General features: G+C 42.5%; 1 protein-coding gene across 1 annotated transcript; it reads right to left on the reverse strand.

The window, feature by feature from the left end:
- Positions 1-11,904: 11,904 nt before the first annotated feature.
- Positions 11,905-25,155, reverse strand: LOC310939787 (NACHT, LRR and PYD domains-containing protein 3-like; the record flags this gene model as incomplete). The annotated part of the gene is made up of 18 exons (XM_083904631.1): positions 11,905-12,215; positions 12,322-12,367; positions 14,149-14,265; positions 14,449-14,699; positions 14,793-15,007; positions 15,141-15,196; positions 15,387-15,466; positions 15,770-15,810; positions 16,610-16,783; positions 18,564-18,737; positions 18,950-19,126; positions 19,516-19,689; positions 19,930-20,103; positions 20,779-21,266; positions 21,297-22,672; positions 23,078-23,280; positions 23,384-23,494; positions 25,025-25,155. 18 exons carry the CDS (start codon positions 25,153-25,155, stop codon positions 11,905-11,907), a joined length of 4,299 nt encoding a protein of 1,432 aa, XP_083760757.1.
- Between the last annotated feature and the right edge of the window lie 327 nt (positions 25,156-25,482).

Below are 25,482 nucleotides of genomic sequence, written 5' to 3' on the forward strand. Positions count from 1 at the left end.
ATGTGTGTGTATACAGACATGCTTAGTGTGTGTGAGAGCAGCTCCAAAGGAAACAGGCTCAGATGAGTTTCCTTTTTCAGATTTTCTTGCAGGTTAGGGAGGGGGCATCTGAAGGCGGGGCCAGTATAAGTCACACCGCTCGATGACATAAATGTGACGTAGTTGCTGATGTCATAGAGATCCAGTAGAGAGGATTCCGCCTACAAACACAAAAAGGTATTTTCTTTGGACCAATAGAAAGTCAGTCAAGGTTTGTCATCACTGATCAGAGCTTCACCTCAGTCAGCCAATCATGAGGAGGCTTGGTGGGGTCAACGTCATTTTGACAGCTGTTTGGATGATTACACGTCATCTCCTCAGGTTTCTCTGTTTCAGGTTTCTCACTGATTGCTACACAAACAATGAAAACAAATACGAATAAACAAGGAAAACCCAAGTTATACATGACAAAACTGAGCAATCAACAGTTAGGCAACAACTTGACTAAAACAAGACAAATACAAACCAACAGACTAATTAATAAACAAAATGACCATGCAAAACATCTTAAAAACTATTTAAAATGAAACCAACAGAGAAAAACAGATAAACAGGCAGAAAGACTTACTCAAGCTAGTGGATTCCATAGCTGGTAGCTGAAACTTCTGCAGTTCATCTGGACCCTGAGGAGGTAGAAGAGGATGAGGAAGGTATCGAGGATGAGGAGGATGAAAAAGATGGACATGTGGTTTCTGTGGTTACCGGTGTGTAGGTGTGTCTCAGGTGGTAGAAAGAGCTCAGGCTGCTGCTGTAGGAGAGAAGCTCGTCGAAAAAGAGCGTTGGGAGACGATCCAACACCTCCCACTGATCAGAGATACACTGACTGTAGCTGGACAGAGTCAATGGATTATTCTCACAAAGTATAGAAATGTTTCACAAATGTGAAACATTTTTTTCAATTGTGTAATATGAAGTGTGTAAGTCCTCAGATGTAATTTATTTGACGTGTTTTTAGCCACTATTTACGAGCAGTAATATAATGTGTGAAGAGAAGAATCTCTGTATTTTCTTTACAGGACCTCAGATGTTTTGGTCCCCGTTAGGACTACTAGTCCTGACAAAATCAGTGTTCATATAAGAAAAGGTTATAAGAAGGTGACAAATACAAGCACACACACACACGCGCACAGTTGATGTGGTATCAAGTGCAATAAAAGCAATAGCATGTGTCCTGCCACACCTGTCTTTAATCTCCTGCAGGTAGAGGACACTTTTCTCCAGAGACGTTTTTAGAGTATCCTCACTGCTCTCCTCACGGAGTCCAGCCAGCAGGTCGTCTAGACGAATTTTCTTACCCTGACAACACAGTAACAAAGTGTTACAACCACAGGGCCGTGCCTTCATTTTCCTTGTGTATGTGTCTGCAGGTGAGTGTGTGATGGGTTACAGTTGTGCATGTTTGATTGAATGACTTGTGTGAGTGTCGAGAAGGATCATGGGAGCTGATTAGTCGTGCACAGGACTTTCCTGTGAGTCTCCTTATTACTTCACCCCACAGAGTGTAGTTTTTCCCTTGCCTGGTTGTAACAAAAGTATCAGGGAAAACACTTGGACTCACCTGTATTTGTTCCAGCTGTGAGCGCCGGAGGTCATTCAGATGTTGCTGTAATTCCTCTTCTCTTCTCTCTAACCTACGATTGTGCGTCTCCCATAGTAGCGCTGCTCCTCGCATCACAACAAACACACCGCGGCTGAGAATGAGAGCATGACGTGCCACAGAGTCACAGCACTCCTGTGGAGAAAAAGACAGGTACTGTAGATGGTGATTAGGAAGGAATGAGCAAAGATTAAGAAATACGAAGGCAGTAATACAACATTAAAGCTGTCAACTGTTAAAATAAGACAGTTTAAAGGGATGGTTCGGGTCTAATTGTAGACTTAAGTGCCGTTGATTTTATTAGGTTAGCCTTTTGTTAAATGGCTAAAGTCTGTTTGCACTGAGAGTGAGCCGATCACCAGCTATCACTTAATGTATATTGTGTGTCAAATTATTAGGTACACCACATTGCGTATCTCTGTGCGTGATCATTGTGGGTTGACATGTTTCACTGTGTAACACAAAGACACACAAGCAGCCTACTACACATAGACTGACACTCAGCCACAGTACAAAATAAAATGAAATGACAATATAATGTTTGTGTGACTAACGTCTAAAGCAGCCAATCGCTCTTCATCCTGATTCTGGAGTCTTCCAATCAGTGGGAGGAGCTGCAGGCTGGCAATATCTTTCACCTCCATTTCTGACAGCTGCAGAGCTGAGAGCGCCTCCTGCAGGAGGAAACGTTGACATACACAACAGACACATGATCAACAGACACACAATCACAGTCTTGTTGTGTAACAGTCACTGATCTCAAACAAGTTGGTACTTGACCCTGAGCTGACCTTTGGTTTTCTATACAAGACACATTTCAAAATGTGTGTTTGTGTGTGTGTTGTTGTTGTTGTTGTTGTAGTTGTTACCTTACAGTGCTCCATCTCAGTCAGTCGCTGTTGCCACTTCTGTTCATAGCAGCATCGCAACTGATGGAGGAAGTCTGCGTGAAGACTGTCTGAACACACAGACACACACACACACACACACACACACACACACACACACACACACACACACACACAGAAAGAGAGACACACTTTGTATTATTTCTGTGAATATTACATCTAACTCCTGAGATCTGAGGTAAATTGGACATATATATTGTGATTTAGACAACAGATACCAATCTGTTGATTCACAGCAGTCAGCTGGTTGAACCAATCAGATACCAGAGCAGTTGAGCAGGTGGGTGGGACCAGGGAGCTAAAATACAGACACAGAGACAAGAAATGATTTAAAGATCAGGAGTTATCAGCGTAAAAAAACAAGTCCTGAACCAAAACAATGACACATGATTACTGGTGTCAACAATATACCATGTGTTGATGTTTAATCAGTCACCTGACCAATTAATGGCTATGTTTGAGAAAAGAAAATTAGATAGTGGAATGACAGATACAATATGAGAATAAAAGTTTCCAGGCAAGTACATATATATATATACATACTCAACAAAAATATAAACGCACAAACTTAAAATGGTGAACAAAAATAGAATGTCATGGAGCATGGCAGAGTGGTGGTCAATATGCGTGACCAGTACACAGACACTCCTTATGGTCTGGTCAATAAAAGGGCACACCAAAATGTGGACTTTTGTCACTTGTCAATATGCCACAGATGTCACAAATCATGAGGGAGCGTGCCATTGGCATGCTGAGTGCTGGGTTGAACATTACAGCTGTGGCAACACAACTGAATGACGCCGTATTCACCAGACATGTCACCTATCTAACACTTTTGGGATGCTCTGGATAGGCGTGTCCGCCAGCAGGTTCCAGTTCCCCAGAAGGGCCGCCAACTTCAAGTGGCTCTGCAGGAGGAATGGAACAACATCCCCCAGGCCACGATCGACAACCTGGTGATGTCTATGCTTCGCCGGTGTACCGCTCTGCATGAGGCTAATGGTGGACACACACTTATTGAAGTTTGTGAACTTGGATCATTGACCCCCGTTGTGTTCTTCATGCCATTATTCCAGGACTTTTGTTTTGAAATAGATCCTAATGCTTACAAATTAAAGCCAATTTATTGATAAAGTTGTACTGTTATTTTTGTAGTTACTCTGTTTTGTCACATAACAATAACTACAAGTTTTTCTCCGTGCGTTTATATATTTTTATTGAGTGTATATATGTACATATATATTTTCTCTGGCAGCAAAAATAAAAAAAAGAACTGACCAGAGTAGTGTCAGAAAACCTATTTTTCATACTTTCACTGTATATATATTGAAATCCCTTGACAGTGAGTAGCGGGTGATTTCTGACACAACCACTGATCATTATAGTTGTACACTGCACTATAGAACTTGTTCTAATGTTTGTTCAAAGGAGTCGCTGTTACCTGATCCTGGAGATGAGGTCACAGCGTTGTTCAGTCAGATCTTCCTGACCTTGATTCATCTGCTGATCCTCATCACTGCTCCAGAGACTCCTATCAGAGAAATATGATTGATGCTGAACCTGTTTGTTTATACTTCTTCACCTGTTTGATCTGACCTATTGTCCACCCACCTGAAGTGTTCTATGACCTCGGTGACTCTGCTCCTTCTCCAGCAGCTCAGGAAGTCCTCCCAGCGAAGACGGAGGAGTGACTCCTGCTGCAGGAATTCCTCCTGGAGGACCAGCAGCAGATGGGCCAGGCTGCGACGGTTGGCCAGCAGAGACTGATTCAATAACTGGCACCCACAGAAGAGAACTGTCAGGATACCTCAAAGGTGTCATGGAGCTGTCTTTATTATGCGATCACAGACAGAATATAAATAAGCACAGGGACAGGGATCAAGAGTCTAAACAGAAACTGAGAGGTGAAAAATAATATTGTGGAGAATCAAGCTGTTATTCCAGGTGACTGAGCACAGTTATGAAGGTTGCATTGAGGTCAATACATGTAATAATTACTCTTCACCCCTCAGTTTCTGTTTCTTCACTCTCCATACTTGTATATACTCTGTGTGCACTCTGTTAATAATGACAGCTAAATTATGCCATAGTTATGATGTGTGTTTGAGGTCAAAGGTTACCATGGCCTCATTATGGATCAGTCTGTGGATGTCAGGTGGCAGCAGGAAGCCAATCTTCTCCAGCAGGTGGCAATACTTCCTGAGCACAGCTCTTATCTACCCACACAAAGCAGAGAGAGACAGAATTTACACTACACATGGTGAAACTTCATCACTTGATGAAGTGTATTACTGTTATTGTGAGATAAACACAAGATATTTCAAACAGAACAAGAATCAGGGACTTGACCTTTATCCTGCACACTGCAGAGAAGGTCATTCAAACATACTCTGACCTCATTGGTTCTTTGCGTCTCACAGTCACTCAGTTTATGGTTCATCTCCATGACTTGCATCTTCTTCAGTTTCATCTCCTTCTCCACCTGCGCCCAGAGACCACACAGGTCCTACACAATACACAGAAAATAAAAAAGGTGGAACACTGGAACTGTGATATATCAACATGTGTCTTATGACCCTAAGATGAAGACTGACACTGGTGATTCACTTGTGTACCTGCAGAGTGACATCATCCAGGTGTTCAACCTGTTCCATTCTGTCCTTTAGGGTGTCCAACCGGCGGTCCACCTCCTTCAGAAAGGACAGCAGCTCCTCACTAAAGGTCCTCACCTGAGTCTCACACACCTGACAGAACAATATGTCGATCAGAAGTTAAACAGTTAAACATGTCTATACAGTTCTATACTATAGGTGTATTACTGTATATCAGTGTGTATACTTCCATAAGTGTTTCCTGTGATATGGTTTTGCGTTATCAGAAGGAATTTTTACACCATTACTATCATTTTCATTCGAAAAACATATTTAAAAATGATTAGTGTGTGATATTTGCGGAGATCTGTGAGAAACAATGATGGTCTATTCACCTTCTCTTCACCTTGCACCTCTTTGAAAATTGCAGTAGTCTGTATTGCAATTTTGTGCGATCAATTGTTGAGCCCTAATCCTACCTAAGATGTCTTGTAGTGTGTATCCCTCAGGTGTATTGTATAGGTGGTTATACCACCTCACATGTATTATACAGTATTGTGCACAAGTCTAAATACAGAAAATGTAGGACACACGTATAACACATTTGTCAGGAGGAAACTGCTTTTTGCACAATACTATAACTGTGTGTACACTGCCTCTGGTATATTACACTACCTCAGGTGTGTAGTATCAGTGTGTAAACTGCCTCATGCATGTTATATATCTGCACCTCAGCCAGTTTTGTCAGTTCAGCATCCAGTTGTTTCAGAGATTCTGTATGATTTTTACGCCTTTTCTCCGTCAGACATTTCATGACGTCGTTGCGTGGACAATGGGCCGCTGTAAGAGAGAGACGAGTTGTGACTGGTTGTGTGTTGCATATAATGCTGTACCTCAGTCTGTGGTTGTGTTATACCTCACAAACCAACCAGACCCTCATCTAATTCACAAAGTCTGATCAGCATGTGCTGATGTTATATTATCAGTGTACTGTTTTTTTATTTATTATCATCACATTTGCTTAGTTTGTTTTTATGAACAAAAAGAAAGAAGAAAATGAATCACACAGACTCATAACACATAAGAAGATGAAACAAAGCAAGAGTTGTGTATTATTCCCATAAGTAATTTACCAAGTTAAATACAACACTAACCCAGAGTGGATGGAAGTTGGCTAACATCATCAACGTCATGATTATCCACCTGCTGCCCCCTGCTGGAGGACGACAACAATCTGACAGACAGATAGAAGTCATTTCTTGAACAGAAATAAAAAAACAAAGATAGATTTTGTAGCATTGGTGCAAATTCGCCAAAAACGCCTCCGTTTTTACGTTCAATTCAAAATGGTGGCCTTCCTGTAGGATTCACAGTCGACTTTTATTTACGGCCCAACCCAATGAACATATGTACAAAGTTTCGTTCATGTTCGTTAAACCCGACAAGAAATTACCTACTAGGACTTTTTTGCGTCAGTTTTTAGCCCCTCCCACTTCCAATTTTCCACGCTTTTTCACTGAACCTTTGAAAGACGTAACATTTTCACAAGGATGGATGCGGTCGCAAAAATCTGTGAGTTCTGGGGCATGTTAAGGCCCTCAAAAATGCGGTTCATTTGGCGGAAAAATAATAATACCTTCAGTTTCAAGAGGGTTCTTGCACAGTCATGCTTGAACCCTAATGATAAAGAAAGAAGAAGAGTCTCTCTTTCTGTGTTAGCTGTACCTGCTTATAGTGCTGGAATGTGTGTTGCTGTCAGCAGACAGACAGACTGTCCTCGTGTCCCTCCGTCCAGCCAGCAGTGACCGAGACAGTTGAACCTACAACACACACAAACGCAGGTTTCAGCAATATTCCACCAACATAACCAGAGACAGACAGGAGTAAAAGCACCAATACAAGACTGGCTATACAGAAATGTAATGTATAATAATAATTATAAACACTGATTATTATTATTACTAGGGATGGGAATCTGACACAAAAATGTAAGTCTCTTGACAAAGTGGGAACAGAAACAAGAGAAACATGAGGGTGAATCCACCAAATGTAAAAAACAAATGAAAACAAAGACAAATAATAACAAGAAGACAATTCCTCTTCTTCTTCATTGGTGCTTTACTGCAGTTGGCAGTATTACTGAATTGGCTGCTGTGCCTTGAACTACACACCAACATCATTTTATTGTCCTGTTTCAGTGACAAATCTATTCCCCTTTTTTTCACTGTTCAAAGCCTCATGCCACTGATGACTTTCTTACATTATTTCTTACACTCAACAAAAATATAATCGCACAAAGAAAAACTTGTAGTTATTGTTATGTGACAAAACAGAGTATCCAAAAATAACAGTATAACTTTATCAATAAAGTGGCTTTAATTTGCAAGTATTAGGATGAATTTCAAAACAAAAGTCCTGGAGTAATGGCAGGAAGAACACAATGGGGGTCGGTGATCCAAGTTCACAAACTTCAATAACGTGTGTGTGCACCATTAGACATCATGGACATCACCAGGTTGTCGATCGTGGCCTGGAATGATCGTGGAATGATGCACATTCAGTTGTGTTGCAACAGCTGTAACGCTCAACCCAGCACTCAGCATGCCAACGCTCCCTCATGATTTGTGACATCTGTGGCATATTGACAAGTGACAAAAGTCCACATTTTGGTGTGCCCTTTTATTGACCATTGGGTTTGAGCAAAACAAATCATTCCATAAACAAATGCATCAAGAATCTGAGCAAATGTCATGGCATTCTATTTTGTTCACCATTTCAAGTTTGTGCGTTTATATTTTTGTTGAGTATACAATACTCTCACCAAGTCAGTCAGCCCTAGTTGTAGCCTGAAAAATGATCCAGACCAGGGGTCTCGAGGTCGGTGAAGTCAAAAACTTCATGGAAATAATATTTAGGATGATATTTCACATTAAAGTGATTGTTTTGATATGGAATGAAAAAAAGGAGTGTATGAACGTATTTATGATGCAAATTTAATATAGTAATAAAAAAAAACATACAGAAATATTTCATATAGAGCTTCAACTAATGATTATTTTCTTAATTGATTAATCTGTCGAACATTCTTACATATGGCACCTTTAAAACTCCACTCTCCTTTCCATCTTTCCAGTGAGTGTATCCCTTCATGTAAAGGGCCCTGGGCAAAGCAGCCATTTTGATCAGTTCATGTACGTCAGGACACTTTGACACAAACTCAGCCATGATGCATTTATTTACACCTGGTTTTCTTTTCTTTATTTGTCAAAATGGCTGCTGTGCTGGGGGACGACCTCTTACCTACACTGCCGAAGAAGAGCAACACAGACTTCGCTGACGTGAACACTGACCCACCTGAGCGTCAAACAGCTGCCGGTAAACCTTCCCGCTCCTGACCGCTCTACTCTCACACATGCTGGCGGGCGAGTGTGTCTCACGGTCTGTTTTCCCGTGTTTGCTCACCGTCTGTCGGTTCAAAACGTGTCCGTTGAACCGTCTGTACGCAGGAGTACTACACGAGCCATGGGGCAGGTTTTAAAGTTATCCCGTCACCGTGACAACCGACTCTCAGCTGCGTTCAAGTACCGCGGTGTAAATCGTACAACTCTCAACTAAGACGTTCAAATGTGTAACTCAAATGTGACTTCAGTGTTTGAAAGCTTAGTTTACCTAAGAGACACAAAGAAGGCAGCAGCTAACGGGGTCGTACCTATGTTCCCCGGGTCCTATGTTCCCCGTTTTTCCCAAAAAAGGTCCATTTGTATGTGACAGGGGAACATAGGACCCTTTTTTTAAAAAAAAGGGTAGGGTTAGGATAAGGGTTAGAGAAAGGGTCCTATGTTCCCCGGTAACATACAAAGCGGGGGACATAGGCCCCGGGGAACATAGGACCCGGGGAACACAGATACGGTCCCCAGCTAACCAGCAGCTCAGACAGTCAGAAAAGGCTGTCTACTAAAGGCTAACTGCGGTCAGGCCATGGATGTATTTGGATAGAACACACTGGGTACTGCAACAAAAGATACTCATGGGGCCCAAAAAAGCAATTTTCCCACGCACACACACAAAGCAAAATATTGTTTTTTATAGTTTCAACTGCACATGTGTAATTATACTACACGTGTACACGCGTGTACATACTCCAACTACAGTGATGACGACATTAGCATGTCCAGAGCGCCCTCGCGTGGCCAACAGTGAAATGTTTACAGTTAATGAGAAAAGAAAAAGTTTTTTTTTTTTAAGATTTAAAATATACACACATGTATATGTGTATATACTTATATATATACACACACATACGTACATATACATATATCAATGCATATACATATGTGTATATATACATATATATATATGTATATATACACACAAAATCAAACAGAACTAATTATTTCATTTGGACTAAAAAATAAGAACATTTAAAAAAAATGTTTTGTTTATTTTCACCTGTTGAAATTTATAAGGGTTAGTGGTTTCAGTCTTTCAGTCAGGATTTAGAAAACAGAGCACAGAAACAGCAATTTTCAAAGTCAGCGACGGCCTTGTGTTGACCTCAGACAACAACCTTGTATCTGTACTGGTACGGTTAGACCTGAGTGTTGACCATAACATTTTATTACAGGTTATTGGGATCACAGGAACTGCATTAAACTGGTATAAATCCCAGTTTGTTCCTGTTAAAATGAACTTTCTTTGAATTTTCCCACTTTAGTTAAACGTGGAGTTCCACAAGCTTAGATTCTTTTTACCTGTTCCTTTAGGAAGTTTTATAAAAAACCACTATCTACATTTCCACTGTTGCTCAGATGACACACAGTTGAACATTTGACAGTAATCAAGTTAGAAAGCTCCAAGAACGTCTCATAGACATTAAGATGGCATTACTATGTCCTCCAGTTCTACTGTAAGGAACCTTGGAGTTGTAATTGACCAAGATTTGTCATTGGACTCACACACACAATTGTGTGTAAGTCAGCCTTCTTCCACCTGTGCAAAATGAATAACAATCAGAAACATCCTGTCATTAAAGGAAACTGATTCATGATAATTGGAATTTTATCCTTGGCATGTGGAATGTACATGCTATTTCGGAAGCAGAGAAAGGCCGCCACGGAGCAGCTCAATACGAGAGTGGACAAATCGCCACGACTCGGAGTGCTGTGATGGGGTTGCGCACTGACATCTCCACAACACGAGACGGCGTGGTGCAGATGGGAGTGGACGCAGCCAAACGAGAAGAGCTGGTGAAGCTAAGCGTGGTGAGAGCTATGCAAGAGAGGGATGAATAAATCTGCAGAACCGGGCTCTCGCACCATCTAAGTTCAAAATTGCACGACTGAAAGGAACTCTTTTGATTGGGCCGCATGTGACGTTACACCCTGGGCAACAACTCGAGACTGTGATCGCTCGTGACGGTTCGATAAGGACACATGTACGGACGTGCATGTAGACTGTTGACTGCCTTGAGATGAACTGCAGCATGTGTATGAATTTAAATGCTGATGTGTGCAGATGTTGATTACCTGTCATGCCCGAAATAAACGATTCATTCATTCATTCATTCATTTAATTTAAACTGACAAGCTTCTTCATGTTGTTTATTACACCTACACTTGGTGATTGGAACTCATTATGAACAGGATCAGGGGGGTTCTCATCCTGACAGGGGTGTCTGCCATTTTATTTTCCTCACTCAATGTGAGGGGCTAAAGACAGAGGGTCTGCGGGACAGATGGTCTAAGGGACAGGTGGTTTAAGGACAGATGGTCTAAGGGACAGAGGGACTCAAGGACATATGGTCTAAGAGACCGAGGGTTTAAGGACACAGTCTAAGGACAGAGGGTTTCGGGATAGGGGGTCTAAGGGACAGATGGTCTAGTGACAGAGAGTCTAAGGGCAGAGGGTCTCAGGGACAGATGATTTAAGGACAGATTGTCTAGGGACAGAGGTCTAAAAACAGATTGTCTCAGGGACAGATGGTCCAAGGACAGAGGATGTAAGGACAGATTGTCTAAGGACAGAGGGTCTAAAGACAGAGGGTCTAAATGCTAAAATGTTGTGATAAAGTATCTTCAGTAACGTGAACGAAGTAACGTGATGACAGTCCTGTGTCCTGTTCAAATGCATGGAATCTCAAAAAATGTTCTAATAAAAGTTAATTAGAAATCTGTTTGGAATGATGAGGGCAATACATTTTTCATCAAAATCAGAACAACTGTGTGCAAAACAAAAACCTTTTAATTATCAGGGGGCGCTATGGAGCTGTGTAAACACATGCAAATCAAATTCCTGCACCAAAAAAAAATAAAAGATGGTTCCTTAGATCTGAGGTTTCAGTTGGCTACAATACCCTGAGGTTGTAGTAACCATGGAAATGCATTAGGAGGCACAATAGAGGCAACTACACCCAGGTGCAAGTGTGGCTTATATCAAAGTAATTATGAGTTTAATATTTTCCAGTTTAGTAAATGCCTCACACATGATATCGTAACATCAAAAATGCCGTACCAGCAGTCACGGGTGGAAGTTCCATTGTGCACGTAGCCTATACCCAAAAAAACATCCAGGAAAATCGCGGGTCCGAGCACGATGCCACTTTGGAATTTTTTGAACACCTGACCTCCTTCCCGACTTCCCAGTGTTTCTTTATGCACGTTAACCCGCTCATCAATGCAGGAAAAATACTCTCAAGAAGAACAATCTGCTCCTCACACTTTGTTCCAGGAGAAATGAAAGAAATGAGAGAGCGTCAAACAGAGAATCGTCCTCATAGTTTGAGTTTTATGGAGAGATAAGGGTCCTCCATAGAGACAGAAGTGATCAGATGTGAGCAGGCTTTATTTCCCTTCCTCAGGACCATGTCCACCAACATCTGTGCTTTGTCACGTCTTTCCTTGACCCTGACCTTCTCCATCTCGGCATCACTTATGACTCTATGATCGAGAAGTTTGTCCAGAACCTTGTCGAGACAGGGTGAAGACATGCAATCGATAAACTGGACCCGACACTTGCGGAGCTTGTCCTCTGAGCCCAGTTTCCTTACTGCTGATTCTTCCTGAGACTCTTGTGTTGAATGACCTTAGCGTAAACGAACAGAAATTAAGTTTTTAGTTTGAAAGCTGCTGGGTTGTGTTGGAGTGTGGACAAACAGAAAGAGTCCTTGAAAGCTTTTGAAAGCGGTTACCTGGCAGAGGAACATCACGTTTCCAGATTTCCCTCTTTTCTCCGTCCTGGAGGATCAAAGTCACTTTGTCACATTTTCCAGGCAGAAAAACCTCAAAGGTAGGGAGGAAATTTGGTCCATTCCTCGGGCGGAAGTCGTATGTCTGAAAACCACACGTGTATGTGATTCAAGTGTGTGTGTGTGTGTGTGCGCATGTGTGTGAGAGTGTGTGTGTGTAATGATGATTCAAGTGTGTGTCAGGCATGCAAACTGGTCAGGGGTGAAAAAGGTGAGAAGAGTGCGTGAGAAAGGAAATGGCGTTACGTCACAAAACAAGCCGGATGAAGTCTATTCCCACGAGCATTCTGGAATCAGAGATGTGTTGGCTTCCAATCATGTAATATTCACGCATGCGTTCATGTTCATGTTGAGTCAAGATGCACTCGTAGGGCCCTGAGAAATCCATTTTATTTTTTTTCCAAATTCCGTTGTATTTTTTTCCAAATTCCAAGTTAACATTTTTTTAGAATTCTGTTTTTTACCTTTTACACTTACTTTACAACCATGGTGTGTGCTTTTTGTGAATAAAATGTCCATTAATGAAATGCAACTTTCTTGAATCCGCTGATTTATCAATTGTTCAATTGTTTTCACTGGTTAAAGTTATTTAATTTCACAAGTTAAATCCTAATTAAGTAATCGGCCAGTGAATCTTAAAACAAGCCATGCAATGCTTGTCACAAAAGTAAAATAAATCAACATTAATAAAAAAGTGGTAGTGCCCCCTCATCTGTGCAGACAGATTTCTGCACACCTCCCCTGCGCTGTACTGTTCTCCCTCTCCTGTGCACAGCTTCTCCGTCTCCAAGCGGGCTCTCCGTATCCAACGCAGACTGGATCATTTCTCTACACACAGTTTTGTCCCTACATAAAAATAATGATCTTTATGACGAGGATCGAGTACAGTCACGATGAAGTGCAGGTGATCCGAGTAGATCTGATTAAAAGTAGTGACAGACTCTTAAGAGCTGAGTGCACTTTTCATTGTTTTCACTCCGTGGTCTCAATCTTTGCGTAGAAGACACTTTAACGCTGTAATTAAGGGAATAACAGATACATCAGTTAGCACTCTTGCCTTTGCAGCAAGAAGACCGGGGTTCCTGGGTACGAGACCCGTTTGGAACAACTTCAGAACAAGGGCCTTTCTGCAAGGAGTTTGCATGCAGGTTCTCCGGCTTCCCCCCACAGTACAAAAACATGTGATATGGGGATTAGGTGAATTAGTGACTCTAAATTGACCGTAGGTGTGAGAGTGTGAGTGAATGGCTGTTTGTCTCTATATGTAGCCCTACGATGGACTGGCGCACTGTCCAGGGTGTACCCCGCCTATCGCCCAATGTCAGCTAAGATAGGCACAGCACCCCCCGCGACCCTCCAGTGGAGGATAAAGTGGTAGATAATGGATGGATGGATAGATGCATCAGATGAGCTGATCTCTTTAGTTAACTGCTCAAAGAGAGAGAATGTTCTCTGATGTGAAGTGAATGTCACGGGGAGTTCATAAGTTTTGCTTTTGAGCAAAGAGACTTTCCAGCATTTAATAGGTGCTGGTACTCGCTGTGTTTCGGCCTCCAAATTATCGGTCCATTCCGAAATATAACAGTTTGCATGTCTGGTGTGTGTCTGTGTGTGTGAAGAGGTGGTTAAAGTGTGTGTGTGTGTGAGTGTGAGTGTTAGTGTGTGTGTGTGAGTGTGTGTGTGTGTGTGTGTGTGTGTGTGTGTGTGTGTGTGTGTGTGTGTGTGTGTGTGTGTGTGTGTGTGTGTGTGTGTGTGTGTGTGTGTACTCACCAGAGGCTGAATCTCCACCTCTTCACAGTCACTGTGAACGCTGTAACTCTGACCTCTTCTCAGCTTACACTCTCCTGAGATGGTGATGAATTCTGCGCCACGTTGTTGAGATTCTACCTTTAACAACAAAGATATGAAATATGATCATGAAGAGGTTTCCACACCAAACCTCACAGAGAAAATCAGTGATTTTAGCTGCTGGTCCTCTGCTGCCTCGTGGCAGCCATATTTTTCACTGAGAATGAGCCTCTGTGTCTCAGGCAGGTTCTCGGCAGCAGGAAATAACCCTGAACACTTTACCTCTGGTAATGGGATGTTATCCTGCAGCAGAATGACGTCGAGTATTCGAGGTCGAGTGTTCGGCGGTCGGAGAAACAGCAGAACTTGGCCTCTCATGGTCGACAAGCGTTTGTGGATTTTGTTGATCAGGCCGAACATGGACAGATGAGGGAGCTCCACTATCACGTGAGTGTCCGTGACCTTCAGTGGCTTCATGGTGTTAATTCCATCAGAGGTGATGTGGGCGACGGACAGCAGGTCAGGCTGAAATGCTGGAAAAGCACAGACTTTGTTAAACATCACACTATCTGGCTCTTTGCAACCAAGTTCATGACATTTCATACACCGTCATTTCCTCACTTTACCTTCCTCGCTCACACAGTGGGGCAGGTGGAGCTCACTGACGCCACCTTCAGGACACTGGATATCGAACAGCGGCCCTGCAGCCATCATGTCGGCTGATTGGAGGAGGCTCTCGTCCCATTGGACGGTCCTGTAGAGCAGCTCCACCTCCTGATCCACAACAAACACCAGTCCAGTCAGATTACAATGGAACCCACCTGGACCAGGACACCTGAACCTGAAGAACATGATAAACACCTGTTATCGTTCATGCGTCAACAGCAAGAAAATGTGTTCCCAAACAGCTGTCAGCGGTCGCCTTATATGACAACGTTATAAGCTCCGCCCAGTGAAGTTTGTCATGTGATTACCTGTAAGAGACTTTGGTAGATTCAGTTTGCAGCTCAGGTGTGAAGAGGGACGAAGGCTGAGAGTCAGAACCAAACATCACATAAGTCAGTCTTCCTAAATCTTCCACACGATATGACGCTAGTTACGTAGTTGATGTAGCTGTCACCGTGTGGAATCAATGATAAGGCTACGCTACCACAAAAAAGGAAGCCAATCAGGTTAGATACAGGATTACTGAAGTCCACTTGTACTGGAGTTTCTCTCACCTTCGTCAGGTCAGACTCTTCCTCAGAGTCCAGCTCTGAGTCTGATGTGTTTGGGTCCAGTTGGACTTCAGAAGAGTCACCTGATGTAGAATGCAAAAATGGCTCACGAGTCAACATTTTCATCCCAAAAGAACAAACCATCTCAACAAAAAGATAGACTTGGAAGTCTAAGTGATGATTAAATCTGAATGAAGTGCATTTCAGTTTCCACAGTGGGAGGTTAATTAGGTTAATTAGCAATCTTGGTGTGTCAATGTGTGAACGGCACAAAAGAAAAGAAAATGGAACAGCCATCTTGAATTGCTCACTTGACATGGAATAACAACCACAGGGGGCGCTCCTGGGATTGAACATTTCTGGCAAATTTAGTAGAAAGCACTCACATGTGTCCTCTACGGGAGCTTCGACCACCTGAAAGCCGATTCTGTTGGGACAAACATCATATATATATATACACACACATATATACTATGTATATATATGGAACAGCCATCTTAAATATACATATACATATACATATACATATATATGGCGTTCTGCCTATCATTAAAGAACTGCAGTCATGACGCGCCAGTCTATACCCGCTTAAAGTCTGTCCAAGATCAGTTTGGAACACCAATAAAACGGTTCCAACAAGATGTGAAATCGAAATATCTGCAAGAAAAATCGCTATTAGATTTTTTCCTAAAATCGTTCAGCCCTAATATATATATATACATTAATACACACAAATATACATATACATATACATACACTCTGTCTCGGCTATTCTTTGTTTGGTCCGTGGATAGACTCGCTTCCAATTACTTCAAAAAACTTGCACCTTAAAAAAATAATTGCATTATTTTCTTCTACATTCTTCTACAGTCTTCTACATTAAGGAAATTATACTGGGAAACGAATAAACCAATATAAGCAACAAATGAACTTAATAAAGCGGTCGAAATACTTTTTTGAACCACCGCCTCTTTCCCTTGACATTTAGTTTCATCTGACAAACACGCATCTGGCCTTATAATACCTGGGCGCTACGCAAAACCCACACGCACTCCTACTGGTAGCAAAACAAAGCAGTCCTGGCAATATCATATACTATGCTAAATAAACTATTCTAAATTTAGCTTTAATTTCATTATTTATATTGTCATAAATAATAAACAAGTCACCTTAGTAAACAGAAAATCAATAGCCTCTGATGAACGGCTGCGACACTCTCTACTGACCTCAGAGTCTTCAGTCTGTAGACTGGACTCTGCACAAGATCAGACAGCAGCTTCACTCCTGAATCCTTCAGATCGTTCAGACGCAGGTCCAGTTCTCTCAGGTGGGAGGAGTTTGACTTCAGAACTGAGACCAGAGAAGAACAGGTGAGCTCTGACAAACTGCAGCCCTTCAACCTGAATAAAGAATAAAAGATGAGATTTTAGACGACTGTGTGTGTGTGTGTGTGTGTGTGTGTGTGTGTGTGTGTGTGTGTGTGTGTGTGTGTGTGTGTGTGTGTGTGTGTGTGTGCGAGTGAGTGTGTGTGTGAATCAAATGAGTTTAATGTTAATGAAATGAAAGTTTAAAAAATCAACAACTGCTTCAGTCAGTGAACTCACCTCAGAGTCTTCAGTCTACAATGTGGACTCTCCAGTCCAGAACACAGCAGCTTCACTCCTGAATCCTTCACATCCTTGTTCAGACTCAGGTCCAGTTCTCTCAGGTGGGAGGAGTTTGACTTCAGAACTGAGACCAGAGAAGAACAGCTGATCTCTGACAAACTGCAGTTTATCAACCTGAATAAAGAATAAAAGATGAGTGCGTGAGAGAGAGTGCATGAGAGAGTGTGTGAGTGAGAGAGAGAGAGAGAGAGAGAGAAAGAGCATGTGTGAGTGAGTGAGTGAGTGAGCGCGAGAGAGTGAGTGTGAAAGACAATGTGAGTGAGTATGTGTGTGTGAGAGAGAGTGAAAAAGAGTGAGTGAGAGAGTGAGTGTGTGAGAGAGAGAGTGAGTGAGAGAGTGTGTGAGTGAGTGTGAGAGAGCAAGAGAGTGAGTAAGTGTGTGAGAGAGTGAGAAAGAGTGAGTGTGTGTGAGAGAGTGTGTGAAAGAGAGAGAGTGAGAGTGTATGTGTGTGTGAGAGTGAGAAAGTGAATGAGTGAGTGTGTGAGAGAGAGTGTGTGTGAGTGAGAGCGTGTGTGAGTGAGAGTGTGAGCGAGAAAGAGAGAGTGTGAGTGAGTGAGTGTGTGTGAGAGTGAGTGCATGAGTCAGAGAGTGAGTGAGAGTGTGAGTGAGTGTGTGTGTGAGAGAGAGTGTGTGAGTGAGTGTGAGAGAGAGAGAGGGTGGAGAGAATGGGTGAGAGTGTGTGAGTGAGTGAGAGAGAGTGTGAGTGAGTGCGAGAGAGTGTGAGTAATTGTGTGAGTGAGAGAGAGAGTGTGTGTGTGAGTAAGAGAGTGAGAGAGAGTGAGCGAGAGAGTGAGTGTGTGTGAGTGAGAAAGGGTGAGTGTGTGTGAGAGAGAGTGGGTGAGTAAGTGTGTGAGTGAGAAAGAGTGAGTGAGTAAGTGTGTGTGTGTGTGTGTGTGTGTGTGTGTGAGAAAGAGTGAGTAAGTGTGAGAGAGGGTGTGTGTGTGAGAGTGAGAGAGCGAGAGAGGGTGTGAGTGAGTGAGTGTGTATGGGTGTGTGTGTGTGTGTGTGCGTGCGAATCAAATAATTTTAATGTTAATAAAATGAAAGTTTACAAAAAACAACAGCAGCAGATTGAGTCAGTGAACTCACCTCATGGTCTTCAGTCTACAATGTGGACTCTCCAGTCCAGAACACAGCAGCTTCACTCCTGAATCCTTCAGATCAGGGTTGTCACTCAGGTCCAGTTCTCTCAGGTGGGAGGAGTTTGACTTCAGAACTGAGACCACAGAAGAACAGCTGATCTCTGACAATCTGCAGCCACTCAACCTGAATAAAGAATAAAAAATGAGACTTTAGACATAGACTGTGTGTGTGTGTGTGAAAGAGAGTGTGAGTGTGTGGAGAGAGAGAGAGAGAGAGAGAGAGAGAGAGAGAGAGAGAGAGAGAGAGAGAGAGAGAGAGAGAACGTGTTAGTGAGTGAGTGAGAGTGTGTGTGTGTGTGTGTATCAAATGAGTTTAATGTCAATGAAATGAAAGTTTAAAAATTAACAACTGCTTCAGTCAGTGAACTCACCTCAGAGTCTTCAGTCTACAATGTGGACTCTCCAGTCCAGAACACAGCAGCTTCACTCCTGAATCCTTCAGATCGTTCAGACTCAGGTCCAGTTCTCTCAGGTGGGAGGAGTTTGACTTAAGAACTGAGACCAGAGAAGAACAGCTGATTTCTGATAAACTGCAGTTTATCAACCTGAATAAAGAATAAAAGATTAGATTTACAACAACGACTGTGTGTGTGTGTGAGAGAGCGAAAGAGTGAGTGAATGTGTGTGAGTGAGTGTGAGAGAAAGTGTGTGTGTGTGAGTGAGTGAGTATGTGTGTGTGAGTGAGTGAATCAAATCAGTTTAATGTTAATAAAATGAAAGTTTAAAAATCAACAACTGCTTCAGTCAGTGAACGCACCTCAGAGTCTTCAGTCTACAATGTGGACTCTCTAGTGGAGAACAGAGCAGCTTCACTCCTGAATCCTTCAGATCCTTGTTCAGACTCAGGTCCAGTTCTCTCAGGTGGGAGGAGTTTGACTTCAGAACTGAGACCAGAGAAGAACAGCTGATCTCTGACAATCTGCAGCCACTCAACCTGAATAAAGAATAAAAGATGAGACTTTAGACAGAGAGAGTGTGTGTGTGTGCGAGGGAGAGAGTTTGTGTGTGTGTGTGTGAGAGAGAGCGAGTGTGTGTGTGTGTGATAAACTGCAGTTTATCAACCTGAATAAAGAATAAAAGAGGAAACTTTAGACAGCGACTGTGTGTGTGTGTGTGAGAGAGAGTGTGAGTGTGTGTGATGATAATGTGTGTGTGAGACTGTGTGTGTGTGTGTGTGTGTGTGTGTGTGTGTGTGTGTGTGTGTGTGTGTGTGTGTGTGTGTGTGTGTGTGTGTGTGTGTGTGTGTGTGTGAATCAAATCAGTTTAATGTTAATAAAATGACAGTTAAAAAACAACAACAGTAGCTTCAGTCAGTGAGCTCACCTCAGAGTCTTCAGTCTACAATGTGGACTCTCCAGTCCAGAACACAGCTGCTTCACTCCTGGATCCTGCAGATCGTTCAGACTCAGGTCCAGTTCTCTCAGGTGGGAAGAGTTTGACTTCAGAACTGAGACCACAGAACAACAGCTGATCTCTGATAAACTGCAGTTTATCAACCTGAATAAAGAATAAAAGATGAGACTTTAGACAACGACTGTGTGTGTGTGTGTGTGTGTGTGTGTGTGTGTGTGTGTGTGTGTGTGTGTGTGTGTGTGTGTGTGTGTGTGTGTGTGTGCGTGTGTGTGCGTGCGTGTGAGACTGTGTGGGTAAGTGTGTGTGAATCAGATTAGTTTAATGTTAATAAAATGAAAGTTTAAAAAAACAACAGTAGCTTCAGTCTAACCTGATTGAACTCACCTCAGAGTCTTCAGTCTGCAATGTGGACTCTCCAGTCCAGAACACAGCAGCTTCACACCTGAATCCTGCAGATTGTTCAGACTCAGGTCCAGTTCTCTCAGGTGGGAGGAGTTTGACTTCAGAACTGAGACCACAGAAGAACAGCTGATTTCTGACAATCTGCAGCCACTCAACCTGAATAAAGAATACAAGATGAGAAGCTGCTGCTTGAAACCAGTCAGTGTTTGATCATGTGTTCAGAGCTGAGACCACGACTTCACACTAAGTCTCTGAGAGTTCACAATAATCCAGTAGAACAAATATCCTATGTTCACATTGTGACATGTTGTGTTTGACATGAAACATCTTTCATGGAGTCACAGTGAGGTGTACATCACGTCCACAGTCTGAGTATGTGGAACACACCTGGGACCTGGACTCATGTCAAACTCAGACATGTTGGTCCGACCCGGTCCAGAGACACAGACCCAATCAGCAGCGACTTCACAGCTGATGGTTATTAACCAGCTAATGTCACTCGACTAAAGGCACTCTGTGCCTTAATGTAACATCAGCAGAGTTCTCTGGATCTGAACACGGAGTGGTTCTGATCAGGTCTTTGGGTTTGCTTTGACCCATGTTGGAGTCTAATCAGGTTTAGGTGAAACCAAAAAGAATCAAAGTCACATGAAGAGAAAGTTAACAATGAAACATTAACAGTAAATGACAAAATAAAGAAGCTCAAAGCAAGAATCACAAGCATCTGAAATCATTTAAAACATGAAAAACAACACAGCTGACTCACAAAGTGAGAAGAATATTTGATCAACCATCACTGATTGATGATGTTATTGATCATTTCTTTCTTACTTGGCCTTCCTGCAGTTCCTCACAGCTGGAATCAGTCTCTGTTTTCCCTGGTATGATGTGTTGTACTTGTCAAGGTCCAACTCATCCAGAACCTCCTCAGACATCTGCAGCATGTAGGCCAGAGCTGAGCAGTGGATCTCAGAAAGTCTCTGTCCTCTGTCCTTTGACTTCATGAACTCTTGGATCTCCTGATGCACTGATTGGTCGTTCATCTCTGTCAGACAGTGGAATATGTTGATGCTTCTGTCAGGTGAGATGTTCTTCGTGTTCATCTTCTTCAGGTTCTCGATGACTCTCTGGATGATTTCTGGACTGTTCTGAGTCTGACCCAGCAGACCTCCTAAGAGTCTCTGGTTGGACTCCAGACAGAGTCCATGGAGGAAGCGGACAAACAGGTCCAGGTGACCATTTTCACTTTGAAGTGATTTCTTCATGGCTGCTTTCAGGAAGACGTCCAGAGAAGTGTTATCACCATCATCTTCATCATCACCATCATCACCATCAACGTCATCATCATCATAATCACCATCTTCTTGTCTGAAGAAGTCCTGCAGTACCTCTGTCTTCCTGTCTTTGTCTTCTTGTCTGAAGAAGTCCTGCAGTACCTCTGTCTTCCTGTTGGTGAAACAGTGGAACATGTAGACTGCAGCCAGTAACTCCTGAACGCTCAGATGAACAAAACAGTAGACTGCTTTCTGGAAGATCACACTCTCTCTTCTGAAGATCTCTGTACAAAGTCCTGAGTAAACTGAGGTCTCTGTCACACAGAGACCACACCGGTCCAGGTCTTCTTGGTAGAACATGATGTCTCCTTTCTGCAGATGTTCAAAGGCCAGCCTCCCCAGCTTCAGAAGAATGTCTCTGTCGGCCTCCATCAGCTCCTGTGGACTCGTCTCACGTCCTTTCTCGTACTTGTTCTTCTTCCTCTTTGTCTGAACCAGCAGGAAGTGTGAGTACAGGTCTGTCAGGGTCTTGGGCAACTCTCCTGTCTGCTCTGTGGTCAACATGTGCTCCAGAACTGTAGCACTGATCCAGCAGAAGACTGGGATTTGACACATGATGTGAAGGCTCCTGGACGTATTGATGTGTGAGATGATCCTGTTGGACAGATCTTCAGTTCTGGATCTCTTCCTGAAGTACTCGTTCTTCTGGTCCTCAGTGAAGCCTCGTACTTCTGTTACCCTGTCAACACATGTAGGAGGGATCTGATTGGCCGCTGCAGGTCGAGAAGTTAACCAGATGAGAGCTGAGGGAAGCAGATTCCCCTGGATGAGGTTGGTCAGCAGCACGTTGACTGATGACCTGTGTGTGACGTCAGAAACCAGCGTCCTGTTGTTGAAGTCCAGTGAGAGTCTGCTTTCATCCAGGCCGTCAAAGATGAACAAAAGTTTACAGACAGCGAGCTTCTCTGCTCTGACCTTCTCTAATGTTGGATGGAAAACACGGAGCAGCGTGAGAAGACTGTGCTGCTGATCTCTGATCAGGTTCAGCTCCCTGAACGATAGTAGAATCAGCAGATTCACATCCTGGTTTTCCAAACCCTCGGCCCAGTCCAGAGTGAACTTCTGCACTGAGAAAGTTTTTCCAACACCAGCGACACCGTTGGTCAGCACGACTCTGATGCGCCCCTGCTGGTCAGGTAAGGCTTTAAAGATGTCGCAGCACTTGATGGGAGTGTCCTGGACGATCTTCTTCTTGGAGGTCGTCTCCAGCTGCATCACCTCATGTTGAGTATTGACCTCTTCACTCTGTCCCTCTGTGATGTAGAGCTCAGTGAAGATCTTGTTCAGTAGGGTTCTATTTCCTCTTCCTTCAGTTCCTTCAGTCACATGTTCAAATCTCCTCCTCAGACTGATCTTATGTTCATCTAGAACCTTCTGCAGACCAACATCTGCTGAAAGACAGGAGACAAAGTCAGACTGAAGAAAGAATCTGAGCAGCTGATGTTTTTCTGTGACTTTGCTGTTTTATGGTGTTTGTTGTCAAATGAAAAACTACAGTCATTTTCACTGTAATGACTTGAATAACTTTATTGTGAAAGACTGAATCATTCTAGAATAACTGTGATGATTGTGAAGGAAAGAGAATCATCTGCATACAAGAGACCAATAATGATAGAAAAGCAAGAAAATGAGGGTAAACCTTTATTTCTTCAACCTGCAGGAGGCAACGGAGAGTTAAACTCCATCATCTTCATGATCACGAGTAACATTTTTAACTTTTAAAACATTTTTCTCCTGTTTTTCCATTTCTAAAGTCTGCTCATGCTGATGGGAGCTGCTCTCCTTATGAATCTTACCTTGTTGTCCACGTCCTGTCCTGGGTCTTTGTCCACACTGAGGACAGCAGGAGTCTCCTGGAGGACCAGACTGGCCCCAGTATGAGGAGATGCAGCGTTTGCAGAACCAGTGACCACAGCTAATGGAGACTGGATCCTTCAAGACGTCCTGACACAGAGGACAGCAGGACGTCTGCTCGTCCACAGGAACAGCAAACTCGTCTCTGTGAAGACATTTCTTTATTACTAACATGTCAGGGACAGGTGGACATGTGTCTGTGGGACATGAGACAAACTGACTCCTTCACAGGACAAACTGTCTCTTACTCTGTCTCTGAGGCTCCAGGTTTATGACTGAAGTTTAGACGTCCTCCGACAGACAGGTCACTCTTCACAGACTGACCTGGAGTCTCTGCTCTCCATCTCTGGTTCTGACCTCTGATAAAACAAACATCACATCCATCACTGATGATGGTCTTCTTAAAGACACTGTGATCACAAAGCAGCCTCAGTGGTCAGTGTGACCTCCAGAGTAGACCTGACATGCTGAGTTCACACACACACTTTGACCCGATATCTGGGTTTGGGTCTGGTATGCTAATGTTAGCCAGGTAAGCCAGCTGACTCAATGCTTTGATGTTTGTTTAGTTAAGATGAATAAAAGTGATGGACTTCTGTCTGTGTTGGGACTACGACCTGTTCAGTTCTGACGTTTCCTATTTCCATGAAAATACCTGAAGGCATCGCAAGGCTGTTAGTTCCATGTCAGCAGGAAACATTCAGGAAACATGAGCTCAAACAGGAATGAGACTCATTTTTATGCTGTATAATATTTGAAAATGTTATACAGCATAAAATATCAAAAAATATCAAAAATGTGTCCTCGTTTGTTGAGGCTGAGACTTTTGATTTGATGTTATTCACTTTCTGTTGGACAAGAGATTATTTCAAATTAATGACATAAAACTTAGTAACAAAAAACAAACTGCTGGGTTGAAAATTGAAAATGTGGTAATCCAGAGCTGATTCATTGAGAGACTGAACCACACGTGGGTTCATTAAACCCAGCAGGGTTGGGTTTTTTGCTTTGACCCAACACAGGTTATTTTTTATCTACTTAACAATGTGTTAAAAATATACCTTCATAAATCAATGGGAATCTATGGCGATGAAGAAATATGAAAAGTCTATTATTATTGTCAATCTTTAATTGAATTTGTATGTATATGTACTGTAGATTAGATTAGATTAGATTAGATGAGGCTTTGTTGATCATACACTGGGGAAATTCACATGTTCAAACAAGAATAAAATAGAAGACAAAAAAAAGGAGGTTTATATGCATGTGTTTGGATAAAAACTAAAAGAATTGCAATTAAATGCGTCACAGACAGGTTTAAAATATATTAATGCGCATTATTGTAGCCGTCTTAGTTGAGTTAATATTAGAGGTGAACGACAAAGTGCATTTATGATGATAAAAATTAGATTTTCTGACTTGAGGGAGCAACCTGAAAGTGACAGCAGAGCAGTGGCTGGAGGAGGAGGAGGAGGTGACCTTTTGTCCACCGCTGGTAACAAAGTGTTTGTTCAGGAAAGATTCTATTTCTCATGTCGTTGGTTCATAAGAGAACACACTGTTGAAAACATTTGAAATGTGGTTGTTGGGTAGATTCATCTCTCAGCTTAACTGTTCATGAATAACTGATTTTTCTTTGATTGCACTGGACTTGAATCTTTTTAAAGTTCTCATATTTTAGTTGTTGAAATCAAAAATCTAGGTTTTTTTGTGTGTGTACAGTCAGGGTGGATTTTAAGGTTCATCGTTTACTTGTTGCGTTTGTGCAACGTTGTGCTGCAGTGGGAATGTCGAGAGACCAGTTTGGGAAATATTTTCTCTGTTCTATTCTGTGACACTTCACACAACATGCCACGTACGAAGAACCTGGAAGAGTTTTTCTCTCTTACTTTGTGTCTGAGGCTCCAGGTTCATCACTGAAGTACAGAAGTTCAAGTCTAGACTGGTTATTCTTCACAGACAGACAGCTGGGTCCTGGAGACTCTGCTGTGTCCTCGTCCTCCTCCACACAACCGCTCATCTTCTGGACTTCATTCAGTCTGAGAGAGAGGGAGACACAATGTGAAGCCTTTAGCTCAATTTCATCTGGAGTTAGAGAGAAACACACACACACACACACACACACACACACACACACACAGGTTATAGAGACACACACACAGGTTTAAAACACACACATTTGCTGACTTAATCCTAACCCTGACCTCACCCTAACTTTGATTACACACACACACACACACAGTAAATGATCATCATATATAATCAAATATCATCGTCATCATATGAACACTCACTTTTTTTGTCCTTCTGCTTCACAAGTAAAATTGAATCTGAGCAAAAAACACGG

This window comes from Microchirus variegatus (assembly GCF_963457635.1).
Source record: "Microchirus variegatus genome assembly, chromosome: 18".
Lineage (NCBI taxonomy): Eukaryota > Metazoa > Chordata > Actinopteri > Pleuronectiformes > Soleidae > Microchirus > Microchirus variegatus.